The 18586-nt window shown below is 40.4% G+C and overlaps 3 protein-coding genes across 5 annotated transcripts; all 3 read right to left on the bottom strand.

Annotated features, from left to right (window-relative positions):
- Window positions 1-102: 102 nt before the first annotated feature.
- Window positions 103-4883, bottom strand: cd247 (CD247 molecule). 2 transcript variants are annotated; one of them, XM_054794645.1, is made up of 8 exons: window positions 4776-4883; window positions 4255-4352; window positions 4155-4187; window positions 4014-4076; window positions 1161-1193; window positions 1026-1079; window positions 907-936; window positions 103-829 (listed from the first exon to the last, which is right to left on the bottom strand). In XM_054794645.1, exons 1-8 carry the CDS (start codon window positions 4825-4827, stop codon window positions 737-739), a joined length of 456 nt encoding a protein of 151 aa, XP_054650620.1. In that variant the 5' UTR covers window positions 4828-4883; the 3' UTR covers window positions 103-736. The 2 variants fall into 2 exon arrangements, with proteins under 2 accessions (XP_054650620.1, XP_054650611.1); XM_054794636.1 differs by having other exon boundaries at window positions 4255-4355; window positions 4776-4881.
- Window positions 4884-7861: 2978 nt separating this feature from the next.
- Window positions 7862-10507, bottom strand: creg1 (cellular repressor of E1A-stimulated genes 1). The gene is made up of 4 exons (XM_054794623.1): window positions 10145-10507; window positions 8521-8640; window positions 8347-8460; window positions 7862-8272 (listed from the first exon to the last, which is right to left on the bottom strand). Exons 1-4 carry the CDS (start codon window positions 10421-10423, stop codon window positions 8186-8188), a joined length of 600 nt encoding a protein of 199 aa, XP_054650598.1. The 5' UTR covers window positions 10424-10507; the 3' UTR covers window positions 7862-8185.
- Window positions 10508-10574: 67 nt separating this feature from the next.
- On the bottom strand, window positions 10575-18308 carry setdb2 (SET domain bifurcated histone lysine methyltransferase 2). Of its 2 annotated transcripts, none has more exons than XM_054794494.1 (10): window positions 17960-18308; window positions 16852-16965; window positions 16684-16779; window positions 16460-16602; window positions 16101-16388; window positions 13431-13756; window positions 13187-13356; window positions 12717-13087; window positions 10875-10963; window positions 10575-10801 (listed from the first exon to the last, which is right to left on the bottom strand). In XM_054794494.1, exons 1-10 carry the CDS (start codon window positions 17988-17990, stop codon window positions 10621-10623), a joined length of 1809 nt encoding a protein of 602 aa, XP_054650469.1. In that variant the 5' UTR covers window positions 17991-18308; the 3' UTR covers window positions 10575-10620. The 2 variants fall into 2 exon arrangements, with proteins under 2 accessions (XP_054650469.1, XP_054650479.1); XM_054794504.1 differs by having other exon boundaries at window positions 12735-13087.
- Between the last annotated feature and the right edge of the window lie 278 nt (window positions 18309-18586).

The raw sequence follows: 18586 nt of genomic DNA, 5'->3' as shown, positions 1-18586 counted from the left end.
GCCTGTTCGAATAAACAGTAATAATAGTAGTAATAGCCAAAAGTGAGGATGGTAAGCTACTTTAAAAGAAACAAGTTTATTGATACACACTGTATTCCCAAGTGAATTATTCTAAGCATTTTGAACATGCTTAGAGTTACATAGAACCCTATGACATGGTTACACATGCACAATCCAACATGTCCAAAAATGAGTAGAAAGAAGCAGTTTATTTAATAAATCCCTCTCTCAATGTCTCAGCAATTACTGATAATTTCTTCACTTCCAGTGTTTAACATGTACCACTTTACCATTTTTTTCATTTGTGAAAAAAAAAATATTTTGAAAAACTGGACTAGTAAAGTTAATAAGTTTAGTAGAATGCAGAATGTAACATATTGTAACATGTATTACATATTGAAACAAAGAAAACTGGTTCTATCTGTTGGATATAGTGGGCTCTTATAATATGTTGAAAACCAGTGGCAGGTGGTCAGGGCCAGCAAGGCTTTCTCTGCAGGCCTAAACACAATCAAAATTACTGACCTACATTTACAACTTCAATTAGAGTATTTGTTCAATGAAATTGTATTACTTTATTCTCAACAGTCTATTCCTGTTCATTTTGTAGCATGTCTCTTGGCTTCTGTAGATTTTGTTTGTCCAATCACAAGTATTCAAATAATTTATATAACTTATTTTGCTGAATGAATTGTATTAAAGAGTAGAAAGGCACCGACAAGGCATGGAAAAGAGTTCAATGCACAACTGTCTGTCTGTCTGTGGCGCGTACAGGAAGTGGCTGCATCTGTAGGGCGTCATAGGTCTCGATGTTTGCTGCGCTGAGACCCTAAAGTCACAGAATATTTTCTGAGTTGAAATAATGAGGAACATTTGATTACCGACTGAAACTAAAGTCACACTCACATGGTAAATCTGCTCCTTCCTTCTGGGTCGCTGAGAAGCAGCAAAAACATGAACAGTTGAATCATTCAAATCACAAAATGTCTATAAAGAGTGTGTAAAAGATTGGAGTCAACACCCACATCTCTTTTAGCAGGAAGTTCTCTGTATTCACCATCTGTTCGTTTGTTCAAGTCCTGAAACAAGCACACACGCATAACAATGTCTTTTGTTTCATTAACTGATGCCAAACTTAATTCCCATGTTCAAACTGTTACCGTGTACGTGGCATTGTCCTTCAACCAGTGATTCTGTAGTGGAGAACAGATTAGCAGCAGTTATTGAGAGAAGACTGTGAAACATGGAATAGTACACATATTCACTGGTAAAGATTTCAAAATATATTCATTAGTAAACCATGCTGTTTTGTGGTTTACGGTTATAAGTCAAAATATATGCATTATGTATTTTTTCCTAAATTAAGCATTTTCAAGCATAAAAATGGCTAAATGAACTAAAATAGAAATATGAGTAATTCAGAAGATGCATTCAAAGACTGTAATGTAACCAGTGAATAATATACATTGGTCACTGGGTGTCAGTAATGTTACTGTAATGACAAGCACCAGATCAGATACAATAGATATATAGGCCTACCATAGATAGATATATATACCATAGATAGATAGACAGACAGACAGGCCAATCACCAATCACCAATCTTTAAAAAGTCTGACCTGCCAATACCAACTTTTTTTTTTTTTTTTATAACTGACAATCTCATTGTGTTGAAAAACATTGAACAATACCCATGAAACAATACAAACGTGTTGTTTTAACTGCACATGGGGTAGTTAGCACAAACCGTTAGCAAGCGGGTTAGCACCTAGCATGAGTCATGGATGCAGCGCGTGGCTAATCGACTAATTATTGAATATACAACTGAATTACTGAAATATCAATGAAAAGTTTAGAAAATTGCTGTCCAACCTGCTAAATTATATCAGTTCTTTTAGTCTTTTATATCTTACATTTTAAAAACAAACAAAACCTGCACAAATAACAAGGTTTGAGGGAGTTACCAAAACAATAATCTACAGGACAAACTAATGGCTGGTTGTTTACTGCCATGAACGCTGTAATTTTTCTCAAAGTAGCTTGCCCTTTTCACTGTTTATTAGTGCTAACAGTGGGCTGCTGTTACAAAAGGATTGTATGTAATTGTTTCGAGTTAGGACAAGTTGCACGGGGAACATTTTGAGTGTGACACACTAAGAGAGCTAATGGTATGTGTGGCATGTGTATGTATAGACATATGCGCTGTAAATGAATACAAGTAAATGTACTTACTTTCATGAAGCGCCTTTCTACAAAGAAATTTAAGTTAATTCCTCTCATTTATCCATTCACACACACAGTTTTAAAACGAAACTTCTTATTATCAAGAGAGAAAACATGTCCAAACCCACAAAGCCCTGTGTGAAAAAGTGATTGGCCCCTAAAACTAATAACTGGTTGGGCCACCCTTAGCAGCAACAACTGCAATCAAGCGTTTGTGATAGCTTGCAATGAGTCTCTCACAGCGCTGTAGAGGAATTTTGGCCCGCTCATCTTTGCAGAATTGTTGTCATTCAGTCACATTGGAGGGTTTTTGAGCATGAACTGCCTTTTTAAGGTCATTCCACAGCATCTCAATAGGATTCAGGTCAGGACTTTGACTAGGCCACTAGGTCTTCATTTTGTTTTTCTTCAGCCATTCAGAGGTGGACTTGCTGGTGTGTTTTGGATCATTGTCCTGCTACAGAACCCAAGTTTGTTTCATCTTGAGGTCACAAACAGATGGCTGGACATTCTCCTTCAGGATTTTTGGTAGACACCAGAATTCATGGTTCCATTTATCACAGCAAGTCTTCCAGGTCCTGAAGCAGCAAAACAGCCCCAGACCACCACACTACTAGCACCATATTTTACTGTTGGTATGATGTTCTTTTTTTGAAATGCGGCGTTACTTTTAGGCCAGGTGTAATGGAACACACACCTTCCAAAAAGTTCACCTTTTGTCTCGTCAGACCACAGAGTATTTTCCCAAAGATCTTGGGGATCATCAAGGTGTTTTCTGGCAAAATTGAGACGAGCCTTAATGTTCTTTTTGTTCAGCAGTGGTTTTTGTCTTGGAACTCTGTCATGCAGGCCATTTTTGCCCAGTGTCTTTCTTTTGGTGGAGTCATGAACACTGACTGAGGCAAGTCAGGCCTGATATTCTTTTGATGTTGTCGTGGGGTCTTCTGTGACCTCTTAGATGAATTGTCGCTGCGCTCTTGAGGTCATTTTGGTTGGCCGGCCACTCCTGGGAAGTTTCACCACTGTTTCATGTTTTCACCATTTGTGGATAATGGTTCTCACTGTGGTACGCTGGAGTTCCAAGGCTTTACAAAAGTCTTTGTAACCTTTTCCAGACTAATAGATCTAAATTAATCTCAGTTAAGTTATGTTTTAACAGGGGGGAATCACTTTTTCACACAGTCCGTTTGGACTTTTTTTTCTCCCTTAATAACAAAAAGTTTCATTTAAAAATTGCATTTTGTGTTCAGTTGTGTTGTCACTGACTAATATTTAATTTTGTTTGATGATCTGAAACATTTAAGTGTGACAAGCATACAAAACAATAGAAATCAGGATGGGGCAAACCCTTTTTCACACCACTGTATGTACTGCAACACACACAAGTCTTATTACGGTATGTCCGATTTTCTCTTACGTCTACTATATTGGGTAATACAAGTGTAAAGGTCACTATCGGGGTGGGGTGTTATTTCATGTCTACAGGGCTTTAATAATGTTAAAAACCATATTTAGAAGGTCATAAACAAGTTTTCTTTACACTAACTACGAAAATATTCGATTTATAAATAAGAACTTTTACTTGCCGGAAATTCACTTATCACGGCCAGGTCTGGAACCCCTTATCCGTGATATACGTGGGATTACTGTTTTTACAAATAACTAAAAACAAAGTTCTGAAGGGTTCTGCAATCCCTTGAATTGGTATTTTGAAGGTCCAATATACTTTCCACAAAAGTCTGTGATGTTTTAACTAATAATATTCTTCAGAAAATCTTAAGGACACTTACTCGTCCCCTCTCCAGGTCGCCTGTCCCCTGCAAACCACTCTCAGCCTTTTTGCCTCTTCCAACCTTATCAAGCACAAGACATGTTTTGTGCTTACATCACAAATCAAAATGGTGACAGGTGAGAGGAGAAGTTCTGCTCACCATGTAGCTGCCATCCACCTTAGTTTTGAAGAACTGCAAAAGACATTCAGGGTGACAAGGGTGCTGTTTAGTGTGTGGAATTGCATGGTGACGGACTGACCTTCTCCTTGATGAACATAGCGGTGATGACCAGGCCATACAGACCCAGGAAGCCATCCAGGATGTAGCACAGCCATGGGTCGTACAGTGTCAAAGCCTCTGCTGGGGTCAGAGGTGAAATCAAATACATAGACAAATATACTCAAATACATGGAATTTACAAAACATGCACAGTCTTCTGTTTTAGCATAAATGTTCTTCAAAGGTTCTTCTTGGAAACCAAGAAACTAAATAGCACAAAGTTACTTCCTGGTTGGCTCCACAAACAACATATCCTACTTAAATTACTAATATCAACAAAGACACCAAAAGGAGTCGTTCAAGCAGAATAAAAAAAGCATAGAAAGAGTTGAACGAGTTTGGAAAATGTTTCGAATGAAGATGTGTTTCTCTTTTCAACTCAAGTAAGAAAAATACCACACGGGCTTCCTGTGTGTGTGTCAGATAAAAGCTAAACATCTATAAGATGAAACAATTGACTATTTGGATTTTGATTATTTGAAAAAGTGTGTTGTGTTTTACCTGCGGGCAAGAACGCAAGGACCAGCGGACATAATGTCCACCAGAGTGCCATCCCGAACTCTCTCTCTCAAGCCACTCAAACACCTGCTCTTCTTTTGCTTGTCAAATAGCACAGGAAGCGGCGAGGAGCTGCTGTGGAGAATGACATCGCCCACGTCACACGCTGATGCTGTTGTGGCGGCAGAACAAGCGAAAGCTTCTGACAGCAATTATCATTACCTCAGCTAAGCACGAGGACGTATAATTTTTTTGGCAAATCAGATTTTAAAATGTTTTTTTTCCATTTTGTATAATATTTTTCCCCTGCTGTATAATACAGCACCTCACAAAAGTAACACCCCTCAAAACCTCACATTTCAGCAACAATTTTATCATGTCTTCTCAAGACACTACTACAGAAATGAAACTTGGATATTAACGTAGTACGCACAGAAAAGAGAAAGATATATGTGTTCATGTCTCACATAAGGATTGTGGGTGAAGGGCAAAATTCCGAAAAAAGTGCAGCTTTCCTTTAAGAGTAGTCAGTATACAGCTTGTATAGCGCTTTGGATTTACTGTCATCTGAAAAGTAGGGGTCGATGCAAACATCAATAATATCGATACCAAGTGCAGTACCGGTATCTGATCTGTTTGAGCTCATACTATCATGATGAAATCTGATTTTTCAGTTCTGTTATATGTCTATTTAAACAAATATGTATGTTTTTTGTTGTGTTGTTCCTATTTTTTGCACTATTTACTTTATTTTGCTCGTACGATTGTATGTAACAGAGGGGCTACATTAATAATAGTATTTTTTGTTGATATTGTTACATTGTCTTATTCTGTTGTATTTTTTAACGGTGTCATGAGATCTTGTGTCACAAGATCTTGCATTTTTGAAAGCAAATGGTAAATTCACAAAAATTACATTTACAGTTCGTGGCGCCAGTCATGACGAGTTAGCTGTCATTGTTTAGTCTAATTTCCAAAAGTGGCACTATCGGAGTACTATAACTGAGCTCCACATACATAGCGGTGTACAAGACAGAATATTTACAGTGATTATAGCAAAGTTTTGAGCGATGTGTCAATAGTTTTCGAGGAGAAAAGAAGGGAGAAACATTTGGAGAGAATTTATAGAACATGGACTTAAGCGAGGAGATGAAGATGAAGATTGGAGAGAGGTGATGGAGATGAAGATTGGTGGCCTTCAAAACACAGAATGGTAAGTGTAAATTACTCTGGTGTTGCTTATGCTTCAATTATTGTTGTAAATTGGCTTCTTAAATGCAAATGAACTTGATAATTTTGCTGCCCTCCATATATTGACATGTGCATGCGTGTCTGTTTTCCTCGTCTCTCGCCTCCAAACAGACAGGAAGAGGGTTCCATTGGTTCAGCACCAAGACGCTTCATAGAACAAGGGCGTTCCATAGAACAACGGCATAAACGGAGCACACCCTCTTGTCAATCACACAGTCGCTTTGTCCCTGTGGGGGAGGAATTGTACTGTTTTCAAACTTTTCTTAAAATTAATGTTCAACTCTTGTCTCGTTCTCTTGGACCCAGTCTCATGTATCCTCTCGTCTTGGGAGCTGGGTGTCTGGTATATATTGTTCACAAATAAGTTGATTAAATATTTTTTGTTAGTCTAAAATCTTCTAAAATCCTGTGTTTTATTCTGATTCTAATCAGGATCAACAAACTAGAGGCAAAATCCACAAATCATTCAATGATCTTGAAAATATTTAAGTAAAAAGAATTGGAATCGGCAATACTGGACCTGTATTTGTTTGGTATTGGATTGATACCAAAATTTGCAGTATCTGCAGTATGATGCTGCGTCTCTCAGAGCACTGTGTACGACTGAGCCCCCCCCAGTAATATCTATACATATATATTAATTTTGTCGAAAGGGTGTGTAATATTTGTTCTTGCAGTGTGCCTCAGCCCAATGACAAATGAGCCACGGGCCACGGATGGCCCCTGGGCCGCACTTTGGGCACCTCTGCTTTTGTGTTTTTTTGTGGGGGTTCGATACCTGGCATCAGTTCTGTGAGCAAACCACAACTCTATTTGGCTTGATGGCTTCCTGTCGCGGGCAATCGATGGTGTTTGAGAGGACAGGGAGAGTTTTGTTGAGCTGGTCGATGCATGACAAGAGTTAACCTTAACGCAGCTGGAGGATGTGCATTAAACGTGCATTTCACACAATGCTCGTTGCTAGCGAGTCGTGTGCGTTGGCACCTCTGGGTTTCTGGGACTGGGCCTGGAGAGTGGCAAGGCGTATGGCCGTGTTTAGGCATCAAAATGCGTGCCTGTTGGCAAGTCTGTTAGCCACTCTGGGAGGGGAGGACACTGATATGATGCATTTATTTAAGTCCCAAAGATCGACTGGTCAATTGCGACTCCTGTCTAAAAGCCACCTTGCCCTAGCAGGTGGAATGAACCATTTTGCATTTTTGCAAGGTGGTTGTAGGTAGTCATTTCATTGAATTGAACTGATTAAAGCAAACTTATTGAACTTTCACAGCAAATTTTATCTTTACATTTATGAGATCATCTTTTTAAACTGACATATTTCAATAAAAGAAAAAAATCTTCACTTTTTTTTTTTTTTTACAAAAGGCCATGTGCCTTTCCCCATTCCAATTTGACGCCCACTTCGACACCCCGGAAGGAGAAGCAGGGGTGCCGTACCGGGGGAAAAGTTAGGACAATTCAAAGGGACCCTGACTGCCAGGGGGGCTCAAAAAGTAGAGATGTTGAAATCAGCTTCTCATGAGGCCCAGAATTCCTGGCAGTGTCCTGAGAAGTGTTCACTTTCATAGATTTAGGCAGATTTGTGAACATTTGAGGGAAATAGGCCTTTTGTATATGGAAAAGGTTTTAGATCTTTCAGCTCACAAAGGATGTGAGCAAAAACAAAAGTGTTGCATTTACATTTCCCTTGAGTGTACTGTATATGTTTGAGCCATTACTTCACAAAGGACATGCTTTACTTGCTAGCAACATGACTCCATCTTTTGTATTTGCGTATGGCAACACAATATTGGCCCTCACTTTTACTACAGAAGAGACAGAGGCATTCTGTGATAGAATACAGTTTATTAACAAACAATATATTATGCAATATTTAAAAATATATATCATTTACATTTTCTGAAGAAAAAAAAAAGCAAAATGACAGCTGGTAATTTTGCGATTTTTCAGACCAAATTAAATCCCACGCCTGAGGTTTGAGGTTTTACACTGTTTTTTAAGCTTTAAAACAAGCCCATTTACCCCCTAAAACTGCAACTGCATTTATGATATTTGCACACACACACAGCAGCCAATCAATTTAACATAATTTGTCATACATTTCCATTGAAATCACCACATGACCCACTGCAAACAGCAACACATTGAGCATGTGCTGACAATCAATTGTGCTTCCCATTTGGGGAAGCTTGGAAGTATTCATCTGGACTGACTGTCTTCACCCCGCCAAAATAATCCAGTACCCACACCTGCGACACAAAGACACAACAATAATATTAGATATACTGTAACATTAGCATTAGCATTGTTAGCACTTCCTTACTTGTGTGATGTTGAACTTGGCAAAGAACCAGTTGTGGTCTGATGGCCAGTCCATCATCTCAGGGTGACGACTGAAGAGTGATTTCTTTGCAAAATCAGCCTCCGTGCCGTTCACCTGAAGACACGCGACTGATGTCAGCATGAGTGTGTGTGTCTAGTGTTGGTGTGTGCATACCTCCAGCACAGATCCTGACAGGATGATGTGAGCGCAGAGAGGACTCTGAGGGTCGAAGCCCTGCTGGCGACAGTAACCAGTCTGAGCCAGAGACATGGACAAAGATGCCTGCGGGTTCACCTGTTCACCAGACAAGGTTTTAGTTCATCTTTCATCTCTCCAAAGTGCAGTCTAGTTGCCATTTTCGGCCTACAGCTGGTTTTATATTGGTCTTCTGCATATTCTAAAACGGGGGTCACCAACCCCGTAAATAATGAACTACTGGTTGATCGCGAGAATGTTTTTTAAAAAAAAAGAGTATATTATTACTTTAGTGCTCTCGATCCTTCAGGAGAATGACCAACATGCATGCATTTTGACACTGAGCACGCCCGTACACATCACCACCCTCCAGGCAGTAACCTGCAAGCTCCAGCCAACAGCCCAGTCCCCAAAATCTGGCCAGAGATACTAGTAAACTGGCTCCCCTCACCGCGCGACCAAAGGTTGAGTGAGCAACGTGCAGAAGGGTCGAGCGAGAGGAAGTAGGCGAAGTGATGTGCCTTAGAAAACAACAAACATTATTACATGTTAATATGACTCAAAATCTCCATAGACAGCCAAAAAAATCTTCGAGCTCCTTGTCTTCTAGGAGACCCAATCGGATTCTCCAGCTTGGGGCCAGTGAATTGTTTTAGGGTCTACCACTTGACTTTTTTGTTATATAATCCTCAGGATCTTGAAGTTTCAAATGCCTGTCTTACTGCATCAAACCTTAGCAGCAGTGGTGCGCTGCGGGAGGCCTTGCTTATGCAGCTCAACAATCCCATCGCCTTCAAAGAGAGCAAGCTTTTTTGCCTTTGCTATCAAGAGATCTCGACAGTGTGAATACCTGACAGAAAATAACATTGAATCCACATTTTTGGCAAGATTTTGTCTCTTAAAAAGTGTAGTCTTCAACTTTTGATCAGCTGATTAAGAGCTTATTTCACTTTGTTGTTTGCAATAAATTGTATACTGATACATTTTTTTGTCTCACTCCCATTTGTTTTGTATTTTGAAGCTGCAAGATAAAATGTTCCCACCCTACATCAAGACAGATAAAATGTTCCCGTCCTACATCAAGACCGTTTAGGCATGTGACTTCCAGTCAGAACTGCTGAGTCATTGAGAAGATGTTGCTGTATCATGCTGGGAGGGTCCGAAGAGCGGCTCTGGGGCCATTCTTGTGCAGTTTGTTTTTTTATTGGCCCTCTGCACATTTTAAAAATAAAATTCATTATTAATGAGATATATAATTACATTGAACATGTTTGGACACTCCTGACCAAATGTCTTCGAGGAATAACCATAATAACTTAAGACGGACTACTTTTAAGGTCCTTCACTTGTGTAATACAATATCTGTGGCTGATACAAAACCAGATGTTTAAAATTAGGGATTGCATGCTGCAATGCAACTATTCACAAGTTATCGCAATCACCTGATTGCACAAAATGCGTGAATTTCACGACTGAAGTGTATTTTACATACAACATACATGCCCTACAATATTTCTAAACAAAATTCGAAGCGGACTTCCGTAAGGGGACTAAATAAGAACCATTGGAGTGTAAAACTAATCAGTCACATTTTAACTTTTACCTCCAGGTCCTGCACGGAGATTTCCATGCGAGTTAAGTACATGTACGGTACGCCGGAGCTGGAGCCCCGCGGCCCGTCGCTCACTGAGAACACATTGGAGAAGGGCTGCCCCACCACCGGCTTGTGGCTACTAATGGTGGCCATGGATGTCCAGTCGCACCGGTGGGCGATGAAGCGGGCGACGCGAGCCACCTGGTCATGAGGGGGCACGCGGCCCCAAGAAGAGGCCACGAGGAGCAGCAAACAAGTCGTCCGTAAGAAAGTGCTCATAGTCTGCATTTGAATCCGTACAGCTGTTGCAGTAAACTAACAAACAAGACGCGATATGGCGAACTTGTGTGAAAGATCGCATCAGGAAGTAAAAGCAGCTACTTCCGTAATAGCAAGTTGGACACATTTAGGTTACAAAATAAAGGCACAAGAACATGAAAGTAATTTTAATTGTGAAAATGACATAGTAAACTCCAGGATCGGGGTCAAGTGGACTCACAAGCATCCCCACTTCCAAAACCACACGTTTTACACAGGTTCTCCGTCATGAATTTCCCGAGGCAGTCATCGCTGCCACACACACAGACCACTTCCTGTTGTTGCTTTGGTGAGACGTGCGTGTTAAGAGAATAATTCCAGGTGAGCTCGGTGCCTGCCTTTACCACACTAACACACACGTACACAAACAGACACTTATTAATGTGCATCAAAATACAAGTAAAGTAAAGTGTGCTATTACCTGTTGGTAAAGAAGGCTGTGATGGGGAAGTCAGGGTCATGTGAGTCAGTGAAGACGTTCTGGATGAATAGATTTGGCTGGCAACTGTGCTGCAGTGGACACAGAAGTCAAAGGTCATTAATATTAGAGGTTGTTTCTACCAATAATTCTCAAATCTGTATTAGGGACACAATGAAAAAAAAGGTAAAACAAAAAAAAGGTAAAAAACAAGGTAAAAAACAAAAAAACCTGCAATATATGCATTGTAACTTTACAGGATCCATAGCTTAACACGTATATATCTTAATTATCTAATTATTATTTATGTATTATTATGTATTATGGCCGTGGTTTCAACACCAACAAAATAAAACCTAATTAGTGTTTTGCTATTTGCTATAAGTTATTTCTTGAATTCATTAGTGTTTCTCACCTCAAGCCTCTGCACTTGTTTTGATCACGGCTACAAAATGATGCCAAAGAAAGTTGCAAGTGCAAGCATTTTGATAAGTGAAGGTGAGAAACCCAAAGAAATAACTCATAGCAACACAAAGGTGGTGTCCGAGTTGATCTCACTGCCACATAGTCTCTTTAGCAACAATCACATCTTCCATGAGGGTAAAAATAACCTAATTGTTCATTTATCCCTTTCATTTGTCATTTATATGCATTTTGAACCATTTTATGCATGTAAAACAATAATTGTGAAACTATAAAAACATGTTTTGTGTTAATATTTTTGAGACTTGTGGTGTAACTGTGTTTAGTAAGCAAAGAACTACAGTCGACCGCTAATGACATCATAGACAGAGCTGACATCTGGTTCCTGTTGCATGTACTAGCAAGCTAATAGGCTGCTAACAAGGATGTTCTGTGATAAAAAATACTTAACAACACAGTTGGACTCATGCAGTGTATTAATAACGTAATAAGATATGTGTCATAATGTAAGATAACAAATCAAGGCAAAATGTTGGCGTAAATTTTGTAAATATGTAAATACTATTTACATTCGATATATATTTATTATCATTTTATATCTATTATTACTTATGACTGTTATATAATTTATTTACGGTGACAAGGACTTTGACTCCTATTTACCACTTTGTTATGCTACCTCATTTTCCTATGTATTTTAAACTAGCAAAAAGTACATTTGAAATACAGGAAGTGAACAAATGTATTGCAATTGATGTGAAACGGATGGGGGGTAGGATTAATAAAGCATTGCTTCTTCCTACTCCTTTTTGGACAGGTAGAACTGTGAACTGTACTATGTGATGTATTCCAATGTAACTTGTATGCATGTTCAAAATAAAACCATTACCATAATAATAAACCATTACCATTAACACGTCTGTGTAGGCTCTCAGTCGTACAGGAGTTGTCCATCGAGGGAAAGGCTTCTTGAGACGTCATCTGTACTTCTGTGAAGAAGGTGTCGAACGTTTCGCTCCTCATCCGAAGAGATTCGTCAGCGAACTAACAAGTGCTGGTAGCCTAGGCCTTAAATACAGTAAGAGTGGGCGGAATTGGTGTGCCTTACACTAATGTGTAAGGAACCAATAGGAGGAGGGTGTTGGCACACCAATTCTGCCCATTCTTACTGTATTTAAGGCCTAGGCTACCAGCACTTGTTAGTTTGCTGACGAAGCTCTTCGGATGAGGAGTGAAACGTCAGACACCTTCTTCACAGAAGTACAGATGACGTCTCAAGAAGCCTTTCCCTCGATTACCATTAACATATTTTTTTTTAAACAGATGAGACGTCTCGACTAAAACCCGTCTCAAGCTACGACTCCAACCTTGACATGCTTTGATTACATGTGTATTCTGCTTCAAAGTTCAACATCCACCTACGTTGAAGAAGCGGCTCACATTTCCTTCCTTTCTGGCATCCAGCAAATAAACATCACCAGGGTTCACGACTCTCTTTAAACTCTTTTGACTGTCTGTCTTGTTGCCACTCCCATCAGCATTTGCCGTCATCATGTCAACCTTCTTTGCCTTGTCTTCGTCCTGATGTGCATTGACCTCTGTGGGTCTCTGAATTACTGGCACATGCAGTGGGGGCGAGGTGGGTTCGGGTGCTTCCAAGTTGCTCCCCTCCAGTACAGGGAGCGCTAGCCACTCTGTGACCACCTCCACCTCGTCATCTGATGGCAGGTCGACTCTGGTCAGTTTCGGGGGAGGAGGCTCATTGGGTTTCTGGACTCTCTGCAGGATCACGCCTGGAGATGTCAACATTATTAACACTTATTCACTTATTTTGAAACATGGAACTCAAAATAAAATGACTGGGATTCAGCATTTAAAAACAGTTGTCTCACCTGCAAATATGCAAACAAACATCCCCGCATCCAAGTCGTCAAGGCAACGCACACCCCAGCCACAACGGTCTGTCCAGAAGACTTGAAGGCGGACTTTGATTCCCCTCTGCACAATTCGATTCTGACAACGAGCACGATCACAGCTGCACCACGGCCCACACTCAAACAACCTGCCATATGTCATCACTCTTTGATTGATCACATTCCTAGCTGAGGAATGTCATTTAGACTCTGATCAACTTACCCAGATGGCAAAGGCTTGGTCAGTCTCTGATGGGTGTAATGGTGCCCAGCTCCCGTCATGGCAATGCAGGCGCAGTGCTGTGCATCCAAACAGCCATCTGTGCAGTCACAACAGGCATCAAACAAGGGATCACGGCTCAAGAAACAGCCGTGCGGCCAGCGGTCCTTCCTGTAGCGAAATTCAGCTGGTCGGGTATCGTCGGGCCCGACGCACAGCTCCACTGGCGTTGGTTCAGTGCCGCGGCTCAGGTCTATCTCTGGAAGCCAGGGGCCTTGTGCTGCAGGAGGATCCAACTGCACTGCCATGTTGAAGGAGAAGTAGTCTAGCTGGAGGAAACAAAGACAATTTCTAAATGACTTTTGATGATTTTTAAAATTTCCAAACTCACATCAAACCATTACAACTGTGTCGGAATCGGGAGCAATTCCCCTTCGTTCTCCTGTCCTCTGTTGGCTTGGGCTTGCACTAAACATTCAGGAGACGTGGGATAATTTTGAGTCGCTTGAATGCCTTTTTTGTCTTAATGCTCAATGTTTTATTTATTTTTTTGCCTTTCCTGTAATTCCTGTATATCTTATCTTTTGATGGTAAGTTGCCTGGTTTTCTTGTTCAAAGCATTATATTGCATTGTTGGTCATGTGTTAACCTGCACATGACAAATACACTTGAAAACTAAAGATAGCGGTTATCATTAAGAACGGCCATTTCAGTCATTCTCGGACTCTGCTAGTTGTGCATGACCAATCATGGCGTGCCCTGCGCCACCTCTTCCAATTGTGCCAAAGGAAAAGGGTGCGTAAACTGCACGTGGATCAGGGCACTCACACAAGCCAAATGTACCAGACTTTAAGTGTTAAGTGGGCCCAAGTTTGAAGGCTGAAGTTCAAATGACCCGGTGTACGCCCATACTTTGCTTTGACTGATAGCACTTTCTTCACCGAGCAGAAAAAGACGTCAGTCTCTTTCATGCTGCCTATTAAAAGCCGTGAATTTTGTGCCTTTTTCCCGTGTCGTTGGTCAGTATGAAAAGCACCAACATGGAATTTTCCGGTTTCTGAGATAGCATCATTGGCATAACTGTGGGCAGTCCACTCACTACATATGCTGGAGTGTGACGTTTTACACCACTCACTCACTTCTACTACATATGGTGTTGAAAGCAATTGTCACCATCCAATAAGTACAGTATATGCCCCAACAGACACCAACACGGAAATTGCCACGCATCTAACTATCTGATTGCAGGAAGTCGAGTCTGTGTGAACGCACAGACAGACAAAGCACTTGGCTGGGTTAAGAGTGAAAGACACAAGCGACTAAATCTCAGATCAACTGTTTTCGGGTACGGTTTCTGTGTGCCAATTTTGCGGGATCTCTGTGTGAAAGAGCTGAGCATCTTAACTCGCTAGTTATCACATACAAAACAAGAATGTATCAAGTCAAATGGAGGACCCGAGGAAAGCAAAGTACATGTTGTTGAAGACATGAAGGAACTGGACAAATATTGTAGATGACATAATCTTGACGACTAGGAAATTAAAGACAACTCACAAAGAGTTGACGCAGCTTGAAGTCAACAATTGACAATAACATCCGAGTATGCCAAATTAAAAAATATTTCATATATTAATTATCACAAACATGTCAAAGTTCAATTTATATACTGTAATTACTTAATAAGTAATAATAAATAAATAATTGTGTGACTCAGTTGAAATTTTACTCCAGTATTTATCCCCCATGTTTTTATTTCCTTATATAATGTCTCCATTTTAACTTATACATTCCATGTAGTTCATGAGATGAGACAATACACGAGATTGGGTCTATGAGTATGAGACGGGATTGTGACATTAATTTTCAGAAAAGTACAATGAAAAAATATAGGATGCAAGTTAGTTTCCCCAGTGTAGTGCTAAGAAACTAAGCATTTGCTTAGTTTCCCCAATGTAGTGCTAAGAAACTAAGCAAATGCTCCAAAAAAGGCTTTATCAACATCGCAGGGACAATGCTAGTGGTCCTCAATCAGCAGTACATCTACACCTGAAAGCTACCAATCACTCTTTTCAGGACAGCGAGGTAAAGATTTTGGCCAAAGAAAACAGATGGTTTGAAAGAGGAGTAAAGGAAGCTATTTTTGTCAAACAACAGAACCCATCATTGAATCGGAATGGTGGTTTGAGGTTTAATTTGGACCCTGTGTTCAGCAGGTTACTGAGACCAAAACCCACAGCTCTTAGTCTTGCAAATGAGGTGAAGGCAGGGCCGAGCCAGAACAATAGATGCTAACAAGCCAGTATCAGAGTCGTTCATACCCATTTCAGGGAGCGACACTTCCCTTTTATCGGAGGTGTTAATAACAGGATAGGATTATACCACTACTCCGCCCAGGCTTAGTGTAACAAACCAATAGGAGGAGGGTGTTGGCACACCAATTCCGCCCACTCTTACTGTATTTAAGGCCTAAGCTACCAGCACTTATTAGTTCGCTGACGAAGCGCTTCGGATGAGGAGCGAAACGTCCGACACCTTCTTCACAGAAGTACAGATGACGTCTCAAGAAGCCTTTTCCTCGATGTAACTTGTTAAGCATGTCTGATACAAATAAAACCGTGCCATACCATACACCGCTCTATGCATCATACAACCATGTATAACAAACCAGCTGACCTGCAGTACATCGTAGCTATCTGTGGCAAACAGGAAGCGCATCACATCATCGTAGTTACGGAGGCTTTGCCCACATGGGGCTTTATAAATGACATCGCAGTGGTCTTCATCTTCCTCCTCCTCGAAGGCACCTGTCTGCTGATGGTTGTTGGCACTGCCCCCTTTTGACAACATTAGCGGCATGGCCATCATCCTCTTGAAATGGCAGAGCAGTGGAACCTTAAGCGGATTCTGGGCCCAGAATGGTGGTGTGGACTGGTGCATGTCAGGTAAAGTAGGCAAACAGGTCTAAAGGGGGAACAGCATCATTCCAGTTTAGGAAAAGGAAGCTTGAAAGCCTAACATAGGAGACATGCTACCTTGCAACACACGTGCAGCCGGTACTGCAGCTGAATGGGCACCAGAGGGCACAGCAGCTCCTCACTGCCTGCAGGGGATGCAGCTGACTGAGGAGGTGTGTATGTAGGGCTGTGTTGGCAAAGTTCATCTTGCAGCACATCATCTGAGCAGGAAAACAAACAAATATGAGTTCTTCTACCTACAAACTTGCCACATGCATCTTGTTTTTGCAGCGGTGAGTTACCTGCACCAACCACCACCCGCACCACCGGAGTATCACTTGAAGGAGATAGAACTGTCCAGTCCATGCAGTCAAATAGCTTCAAGGCCTGAACTCGTTCTAATGGAACAGAGCCAAACATCAGACAGTCATCTACATGCCAAATGATCAATAAATAAAGAAAAGAAGAACCTTTGTCTGTTGCAGTGTTCGTCTTCAGGACTTCTCTCAGGTGATCCAGGTGCTTGTATAGGACACTAAACACCTGATCCACATTTTCCTTGGCCCAGAAGGTTTTTGCCCGATCTACAAAAGACAGTTGATAAAAATACACATGTGAAAATATGGGTTTCCATCCTTCACCCTGTAAGACACAATCAGGGTCAGTTAGTCAGGAGAATTTATAGAGTTATCACAAAAGAGTAACTGTGGTGAAGACAGTTTCGCATTGGATATTTGGCTCCGTAGCTACAGCAGACTACTGCCGGGCTACTAATGCCCGGACTACTACGTCATGGTGCGGGGAGCTTCCACAAGAAGTGTCACTCTGAATGCTGGTCGTTTATATGTAGGGAACATCAGTAAATTCCGATTAAGCTGAAGAGAGTTTGTTGAAAAAAAAATTAAAATCTTCTAAAACAAAACACGGTGTCACGAGACACTCAGTTCAGGAGAAGAGACGATACATGAGATTAGGTCTACGAGACTTGAAGAAAAGTAGAATGAAAAAAACATATGACAATATATTGCAATCATTGCTCCTCACAAGGCTAAACTCTTCACACAAACGTGCCAAGGTTTTGAAACCAATGCACAAAGTGAATCCTCTTCTTCCTTGTTTGGAGGCGTGAGATGAAGAAAACAGATACGCACGGCAATAAATTGAGGCCGGCAAAATAATCGAGTTGATTTTCATTTACTGTGTGATTCATTTATTTATTATCGTCCCAGACTTTTTAAAGTTCTGAATGAGAAATCACGTTTTAACCATTAGTCCTAAGCAGTCCTTTCTAATTTGATCTTTTACCAAATTTTCATATAGATTTTTAAACATAAAAAAAAAAAAAAATCAAGGATTATTTTCAATATCTTCCATTTCATGTGACCTAGTTATGGTAACAGTTTGTAGAGTCCAAACTACTTGTTAAAAGCACTATCCTGGTAATATTACGCACACCTCTTTGTTTATTAATTTTAGTTTTAAATTATTTTATATACATGTTTCTCATTTTAAAAAATCAAGGATTTTGTTCAATAGGTCCCAACAATGAATAACTTTCATTCATATTTGACCTCTTACCAACATCTTGATGATCAAATGAGTCATCCATTTGAATCCAAGAAAACGACTTAACAGTCAGCAGCAGTCCAGGCAGATAAAACAAAGCTAACAACAGAGAAGACTACGAAAAGCGGACTACAACATGGTGGCATTAGCTCCTAAGCTAACGAAATCACTTCAAATCAAAGGCGAACGTCCCCTGGCAGCTGGGAGCCTGGTAATGCTAACATAGCCCCAAAGTTACATCTTTTGTATCTAATGATCATAAAGGCATTCCAAATATTTGTCTATTTCTAGATATTAGCACCAACTTACTGAGGAATGAATATTGTTAAAAAAAAAACAACAACACACACACACACACACAACAGCGACTGTGTAGCATCAGGGTAAATTTACTCTGGTATTTGTCTTGCAGACAAAAGTGCTGAAATTTTCTGACTGTCTGACAGTCCAATGACAATAATGTGTCAGAAGCATATATCTAAATGCAATAAAAAATTTAAGGAACTATTCATATTCAACTTATGAATATTGGACTTGGCATTTAAAACGACACCTTATGGTTCTAACCGTTCCACAACAAAGTGTACTGACAAAACATTCTCTTGCTAGATACATTTAAATCGGTCTGACTTTTTTTGA

Source organism: Dunckerocampus dactyliophorus, chromosome 1 (assembly GCF_027744805.1).
Source record: "Dunckerocampus dactyliophorus isolate RoL2022-P2 chromosome 1, RoL_Ddac_1.1, whole genome shotgun sequence".
Lineage (NCBI taxonomy): Eukaryota > Metazoa > Chordata > Actinopteri > Syngnathiformes > Syngnathidae > Dunckerocampus > Dunckerocampus dactyliophorus.
Note: the sequence above shows the minus strand (reverse complement) of the source record. Positions and strands in the feature narration are given on the sequence as shown.

Bases quoted from the DNA above. Each gene is read 5' to 3' on its own strand.
- creg1 (XM_054794623.1), bottom strand. From the start codon at position 10,423: ATGCAGACTATGAGCACTTTCTTACGGACGACTTGTTTGCTGCTCCTC. The intron at 8,641-10,144 runs GTAAAAGTTAAA...TCTGGTGAACAG, and splicing joins TCTCCGTGCAGGACCTGGAG to GTGAACCCGCAGGCATCTTT. The intron at 8,273-8,346 runs GTAAGGAAGTGC...TTTGTGTCGCAG, and splicing joins CCAAGTTCAACATCACACAA to GTGTGGGTACTGGATTATTT.
- cd247 (XM_054794636.1), bottom strand. From the start codon at position 4,827: ATGGCACTCTGGTGGACATTATGTCCGCTGGTCCTTGCGTTCTTGCCC. The intron at 4,356-4,775 runs GTAAAACACAAC...CTCTGACCCCAG, and splicing joins CCTTGCGTTCTTGCCCGCAG to CAGAGGCTTTGACACTGTAC. The intron at 1,080-1,160 runs GTAACAGTTTGA...TGCTTGTTTCAG, and splicing joins AGGACAATGCCACGTACACG to GACTTGAACAAACGAACAGA.
- setdb2 (XM_054794494.1), bottom strand. From the start codon at position 17,990: ATGGATGACTCATTTGATCATCAAGATGTTG. The intron at 16,966-17,959 runs GTAAGAGGTCAA...TGTCTTTTGTAG, and splicing joins ATTTGATCATCAAGATGTTG to ATCGGGCAAAAACCTTCTGG. The intron at 13,088-13,186 runs GTGAGACAACTG...TGACATCTCCAG, and splicing joins GTTTGTTTGCATATTTGCAG to GCGTGATCCTGCAGAGAGTC.